The 7,515-nt window shown below is 38.3% G+C and overlaps 1 protein-coding gene across 1 annotated transcript; it reads left to right on the top strand.

Annotated features, from left to right (window-relative positions):
• Positions 1–1,417: 1,417 nt before the first annotated feature.
• Positions 1,418–7,125, top strand: LOC139119547 (protein mono-ADP-ribosyltransferase PARP14-like). Its single transcript, XM_070683390.1, has 5 exons — positions 1,418–2,024; positions 2,301–2,771; positions 3,654–3,817; positions 4,081–4,317; positions 6,895–7,125. Exons 1-5 carry the CDS (start codon positions 1,418–1,420, stop codon positions 7,123–7,125), a joined length of 1,710 nt encoding a protein of 569 aa, XP_070539491.1.
• The last annotated feature ends 390 nt before the right edge of the window (positions 7,126–7,515 follow it).

Genomic DNA, 7,515 nt, shown 5'->3' with positions numbered 1-7,515 from the left:
ATGAGCATGTGGTGTGTTATAAAACACCTATAGCCTGGTCTTTATTCGGGCTATAGCGCTCGTCTATTACCCCTCGTGGCCGTGTGTTACCAGAAACACATTGCTATACCCCTCGGCCTACGGCCTCGGGGAATAGCGATGTGTTTCTGGTAACACACGGCCCCTCGGGGTAATAAACGAGCGCTATAGCCCTCATGACCAGGCAATAGGTGTTTAATATGTGACTATATTGATAAAACTATAAAACTGACCCTCCTCCCTCCTTTGAGGGAAAAAAATATTTTGTTTTGTATGAATGTTTATAACACTATAAAAATAAAGTTTGGTAACAAAAAATAGCACAAAAAATGGGACTTTTAATGAAACATAATCTTCAATATTCAGTTCAGTGAGTGGCATTGTGAGAAGACTGCATGCAATGAGATAAAAGTTAGTCACAAGCAAGCTTTGGTGTCAATTGGTCAAGTCTTCGAATTATCAACGAACACTGATTAATTTTTCAGGTCAATATTTAAGCCAAAAGCTACTTGTCCATGGCAACAAACCTGTCTGTTTGTGAATTTTCCCATTCTAAAATGACTGTCAAGAAGCAATTGGAGTGATTAACATCCGGAAATTCAGCTTTCAAAACACATGGCAAACTGGCTGACACCCTAAGTTGTTGGTTTATCTGAGTCTATGCATGAGCATTAAAAAGACCAGCTAGGTCATTAGAAAAGCACAGTATACAGGTATAGTGCAATGTTAATCCAAACTTTATAGAGGTGAGGGATCTTATAGCACAGTAAAAACATGACAAGAAGTACATTATTTTTCAGAAGCTTCAAAACATTTCTTTATTACTACTAAAGATTTTTTATTTTTAGTTGAGTTAAAACTGAAAAAATAATTCAGGTAAGTGAACTTTACCACTTGCAAAGGAAAAGTTGATAAAAAATAAGTGCTTTCTTTCCCTGCTTATGTGAATGATCACCGGTTGGATGCTTTCCTATCCCCAAAAAATAATCTGCCGCATATTAACAAATTTGCTGTTGATATTAAAATGCCCCTGTATGTCTCATGTTCTTAGAATTCTTTCATTAATTGACAAACCAGCGCACACCTATTATTAAATATTGGCCACAAGCTACCATGTCACTTGTTTATCACCAGCTACAGGTGATTCTTACAGAAATGCAATAAGGCATGTTGTACTGTTGTTGTCACGTTTTTTACAACAGAAGTCATAAAATGGTGTATGTTATTCCATATTTTGGTTTGCTTTGAACATCAACAGAAGAGATTCACTACTATAGCATTATTGTAGAACACATAAATGTAGCTTTATGTATGCAGACAAATAAAGTAAAAAATATTCAAAGCTGCTGGAATATTTAATAGATATTTCAATTTCTATTACTATGTAGACTTAAGCTCAATGCCAATGCCAGTTGCTACAAAGAAGAAAGATCTAATCAAATCAAAGAGAGTGGTTGATGATGTCATCCAAATGGAACCGGGCAGAGTGAGATTCCTCTTTGATATGAAAAAGAGTGAGTTACAAATGGTGAGGCAGCAAGCTAAACAGCAGCCATTCAGTATTGATAAATACCAAAACAACACTGGCATTCTTGTCAAAGGAACAGCAGATGATGTGAGAGCAGCCTGTGAACAGTTGAAGAAACTTGCTGAAAAAGTCAGTGCGCGCCAACACCCCATTGACAAACCAGGAATGCCAGCCCTGTTCAAGGAAGACAAAGGACAAATGTATCTTAGAGTGGTTGAGAATGAATTCAATTGTCGGATAGACGTCACAGACCCATCAGAAGTGGAGACAGCCATGGAAGTAGAAACTGAAGAAGATGTACCAATGATGCCACCACCGACTACATTAACTGTGTTATGCCATGTGACCAGAAAGGATGGTAGGCGTATTGTGGTTGGTAAAGGTGATCTCACCCAAATGCCTGTAGATGCCATAGTGAATGGAAGCGATCAATTTCTAGACCATTCAGGCGATCTTGCAAAGGCCATCATAGATGCAGGTAGGTACTAGATTGATTAGATTGGCCTTAATACAATACATCTCTTCACATATGACAGTCATCTCGAGGAAATTAAGAGACATTAATCATCATGGAATGAAATTCAGTCATCCAGCCTATATACATAGACTTTATATTTTTTATGTATCAGACCTGCCTATAAATTTCAAAATCTCTGTTTCTCATACATTGTTATGATATAATTGTATCGTGAAAACTTAGATCCATTCAGAGATTAACTCTACCTATTATCTATCTTTAAATCATCATGCACAGGTGGACAATCAATTGCTGATGAAACTACCAGGATTTTACGAGCAAAAGAGGGAGCATTATTTCCTGGTGAAGTGGTGTCCACGAGGTCTGGAGCCCTTCCATGTAAAAGAATCATTCATGCTGTTGGACCAACATGGAACAGAAGTTATAGGAAGTCCGCTTCAGAGGAGAAATCTCATGAAGAGAAAATGCTGCATGATACTGTGTGTAATAGTTTGTCTGAAACTGAAAAATACCAGTGTCGTTCAGTAGCCTTGCCGGCTATCAGCTCTGGGGATTTTGGTTTTCCATTAGATCTCAGTGTTAATACCGTCATTGATGCTGTGGATAAATTCTTCAGTTCGACGTCTCCAGGATGTCTGATGGAAGTGAATCTGGTGGATAATGCTGACAGGACATGTAAATGCTTCCAAGACAGCTTGGTCAAATATTATGGTAATGAGAATGTCATCATTCCCAATCAGTTTTCAGGTAATTCTTTTTTGCACTTTTCAAATGAGATTATTACACCTCACGTATTATCCAGGTACTGTAATTGGCTGAACCTCACTCACGTGATATAGTACAAAAAGTGATAGAACATGGCTTTGGTGATATAGCCCTGTCGCGTATACTGATATAGCCTGCTACCAAGTTCTTGAATACCGCGCTTCCTCTCTGGGCGTACCATATCATCGCGTTCATTTGCTTGGTTTTTTCTGTAAAGCAATGGCTTTTGCAAAGGCACAAGAAATTATCTCGAAATGGAGTACAGGACGACGTTTAGTACATTTAACGAGAAAAGCTTTAACAACACTGTCTTTGTTTTTAGACGTAAATTTAAGTTGACCTTCAACTTCATAAGCATTGTGATCGAGCAACAAATAGAACGTTTCACAATGCCGAGTCTTGATCGACACTTGACTACATCTGAGCAAAGTGCCGAAAACAAAAGTATTTGTTCTGTGTAATAAAATTAATAACACATGCTAGAACGGGCAAGATCACGCTTTGTTGCCTGTCCTCGGGTTAGTACTCATGACGGTAATATTACCATCATGAGCACCATCCCTTGAGCAGGCAACAAATCGTGATCTTGCCCCTGCTGGCGTGTATTATTATTTAAATATGTTATTCTGTGGATGACTTGCAAAAAACAATTTCTTTAATCCCATAATATTTCATAGAAACTGAATGTCGCATGGCAGAAATTGGCTCAATGGATCTAGCTGTTACTTTGAAAACCTTTTTGTGCAGATTCCTATTTAATTTTCCATATGATAAGAGTGACATTTATGCTATAATGTCAGTTCATTGAGAAGAACTGTCGGGATGTAATTTTTTATCTTAAAATTTATTACGATAAACAAACAGGCAGTGTTGGAAACACAAATTCATTGAGGGGAAGAGGAAGAACCAAAGTGACAGAAGACGTATCCCGAGATACATCCCTAGAACCACTTTCAAATCCTACAGAACTCAAAACTTCAGAAGGAGTTGTGATAAAGTTAGTGAAAGGCAGAATTGCAAAACAGAAGGTTAGTTGTTTCAGAACAGCTGTCTATCATTCAATGCTAAACTGAAATGCCAAAAAGGGTCAACATGTACTTTACTTTCACTATGATTGAAAACCACATGCAGATTTCAGGTAACAATTGCAACATATTTTGTTATATATGATGCTGAAAATTCACATCTCTCGAAAGTTTTAAATTTTATCATTCATTTTGATTCACAGCAAGCAACATTAGTCTCATGCTATTGATTCACATCTTGCGTTTGTTCATTTTGTCATCTGTAGACTGACATCATAGTTAATACAACTCAGACGTCACTCTCACTCAATACAGGAGGTGTATCTGCAGCCATTTCCAAAGTTGCTGGGCCAGTATTGCAAAAGGAAGTCAATGCCTACAAGAATGCAGGATGGCCTGTGAAGGAGGGTGTCGTAATTGTAACAAATGGTGCCAAACTGAAGTGCAAAAATGTGTATCACGTGCTTTGCTGTCACTGGGATGAAAGTCCAAATGCAGAGAGGGTGAGAATTTTTCATATTCTTAAATAATAACCAATAAAAATTATCGATATTCAACAATCTTAAATATTATATTATTACATATTCCCTGCAATGGCCTATGTGCCATTTGGGAATTTGACCATTTTCCCGTTGTAGCATGATTCTCATGCCTAAAGGGTACATAGTCCCTTGATCAGCACTCCACTTTTTATCTGTCAACAGACAGTCTGTGTTGTTCAGGCATTGCAGCAACATGCATCTGCTTCCTGGTGCATGCACTGTGACCAGATTATAGTTTATATCAATAGTGCATATGTTTGAACTCATCATTCTGATCTTCCACTGCAAGATTTTCCTTTTGCATTCTTGAACCATAATATATACATATTCCCTGCAAGGGACTATGTGCCATTCGAAAATTTGACCATTTTCCTGTTGTAGCATGATTCTCATGCCTACAGGGTACATAGTCCCTTGATCAGCACTCCACTTTTTATTGGTCAACATACAGTCTTTGTTGTTCAGACATTGTAGCAACATGCATCTGCTTCATTGTGCATGCACTGTGACCAGATTATAGTTTATCAATAGTATGTTTGAACTCATCATTCTGATCTTCCACTGCAAGATTTTCCTTTTGCATTCTTGAACCATGTGGCCATGTTTTGGTCATCTGTATGTAATACCTTCCACCAAAGTTTAATGGCAGGGCAAAGTAGCTTTATGTGAATCAAGCTGTGTTTGGCTCACAGACTCCACATAGTCAAGTATTTTAATTTTCCACAAAAACATTAAACATTTGAACATGTTGCAGTCAAAATGATCCAAAGCAAGATCATATAGCTGAGGTAATGATCAGAATACATACCGTATTATTTTCAACATACACATTTGCACATTTGTCTGGTATCCTACCCGCACCAAGATGACATCCATTCATAATGTAGTTAAGCGTACTCCAAAGTATCTCAAGCCATGTGAGTCTTACTGAACTAAAAACATCCTGTGATGTTTGGAGAATCACAAAGTTGGTTCTATGTGTCAGTAAAATCAAAATACCGGTATATCCAAATACCTAATGTTTGTTGTATTTCATCCAACAATTAATTTATGACACAGAAAGTGTATTAATTTAAATCTAAAATCGAGAACAATAGAATTTGTAGTGCCCAGTAAAAGCTGTATGGAACGCCCGTTATTTTGTAACATTACAGTTTCCAGGCATAGTTTCCCAATCAGACTCCTATGCAGTGCATTCTGCAACTGCCACTGTTGAACGGTTTCAAGGGACCCATTGGATTATGGCCAGAATATGTCTCGCGCTCTGTATGTGTAGTTCACAGGCAATCCAGAAGTACGTACAAGATGGCACTCCATACTATAGTCTCGCATGCCAGACCTCGAACCTGCGTGTGGTGCGAGTGGTGAAGCCACAAGCTGCGAGTAGCCACAGGTTACCAGGTCTTGCTAGAACCATACTATATATACTGTCAATAGAATGCTCTGAAAATGGGTTAGATGAAAGAGCACATCTATTAATTATTCATGTGTGTAGGCTAAGCGTCTAAACAGAGCCTTTTGAACATGACTGATTGATTGTGTCGACGTCATTCATCCAGAAATGTTCTATTGGACGTAAACTGTCCCGCATTGATGTCAGACAAAACGACTACATGAAATCAGGGTTACATTACCCCCAGTAACCGTGATGAAATCGTAAAAAATTGTGCAAAATTGCTGAAGAAATTGGCAACGGACAGCCTGAAACCCAAGCAGTTGGCAGGTATGACAGATTATCAAGAAGGAAAAGATGGTTTTGTGAATTTTCTGACAGGGTATGGCAAATCTCTCGTTTTAAGATTGCATCGCGCGTTGCCTGAGATTGTTGATCGTCGACATCCTCTTTGGCATTAGCTTTTTCATGATTTTGCTTTTTTTCCAACGAAGCTCAAATTTGTGGCCCCATTCGACTGCTGATGACCTGGTGGTATATGGCCTCACCTTAAATGCTTGCCATAGATTTTTATTTTGAATATGTGAAACATTGTGGGTAAATACAGTGAAAATGCGTTGTAGTCATCAGCACGCGGAGATCCAAAGTTATACTTATTAGAATGGAAAGACAGCCCACTTTTGACGTCACCACATTTCTAAGCAGTTGGTTCTAGACAGACGTTATAGCCTGCGGCTACTCACAGCTCTCGCTGGCATGCGAGACTATCCATACTAGTGCTGTAAATGGGAAGAAAAATTGTCAAACTTCGATTGAAACAGTCCATGCCGGGCTCGCAGTCACTCATAGTGTAAGATGTATAATAATAATGTTTTTATGAAAATACCACAAGGATGCACTCAGACATTTGCACTGCACATAACCCCTCGCGATACGTTGCGCCAATGCCCGTGTGCAACTTTTGTGGTACTTCAGTAATAATCTCATAATATCTTATGATCAACTCTTTGCAGCTCACTACTCTGTTGAAAATCTCTACGTGATTTTATAGGTCCCAGGGGCTTAGGGGTTTCAGCTAGATTTCAAATACTTGATATCATGTGGCACGACCTTGATCTTAAGTCTGTTTTTTTCTGATTCATCAGATATTTCGGGATCTGATGCGCAAGTGTTTTGAAAAAGCAAGCAAAGCCGCGATGCTTTCCATTGCATTCCCAGCTATTGGTACTGGTGGGCTTGGCTTTCCTAGAGACTTTACAGCCAAAGTTATGTATGAAGAAGCTCGAAAATTCAGCGCTAGTAGTCCCGACAGTTCTTTGAAGGAAATAAGATTTGTAATATATGAGAAAGATCATCAAACACACCAGGTGAAGTGAAATAGATGCCATTATTTACCACATAGATAAAGTGTATGCCGTTATCAACAGCAAAGATAGTAGTCTGCTAGCTGCACTGCTATTTTGGTAATCAACAGAAATAAGATTTGTAATATATGAGAAAGATCATCAAACACACCAGGTGAAGTGAAATAGATGCCATTATTTACCACATAGATAAAGTGTATGCCGTTATCAACAGCAAAGATAGTAGTCTAATAGCTGCACTGCTATTTTGGTAATCAACAGAAATACTGTGGGCTTTGTTTATAAGTGACACTAAAATTGCAATGGTTGGTGTTTTTTATGCTGCAGAACTCAAACACGTATTGTTGTTTTCTCTATCAGTATGACCTCTTCTTTTATGTACACTTACTTTCTTCATACACA

This window comes from Ptychodera flava, chromosome 20 (assembly GCF_041260155.1).
Source record: "Ptychodera flava strain L36383 chromosome 20, AS_Pfla_20210202, whole genome shotgun sequence".
Classification (NCBI taxonomy): Eukaryota; Metazoa; Hemichordata; class Enteropneusta; family Ptychoderidae; genus Ptychodera; species Ptychodera flava.
This window is presented reverse-complemented; position numbering and strand designations above follow the sequence as displayed.

What these genes read in the sequence shown, in the direction of transcription:
- LOC139119547 (XM_070683390.1), top strand. Translation starts at nt 1,418, where the DNA reads ATGCCAATGCCAGTTGCTACAAAGAAGAAAGATCTAATCAAATCAAAG. An exon ending in GCAGAATTGCAAAACAGAAG is followed by an intron (nt 3,818 to 4,080) that starts GTTAGTTGTTTC and finishes TGTCATCTGTAG; the next exon opens with ACTGACATCATAGTTAATAC. An exon ending in AAAGTCCAAATGCAGAGAGG is followed by an intron (nt 4,318 to 6,894) that starts GTGAGAATTTTT and finishes CTGATTCATCAG; the next exon opens with ATATTTCGGGATCTGATGCG.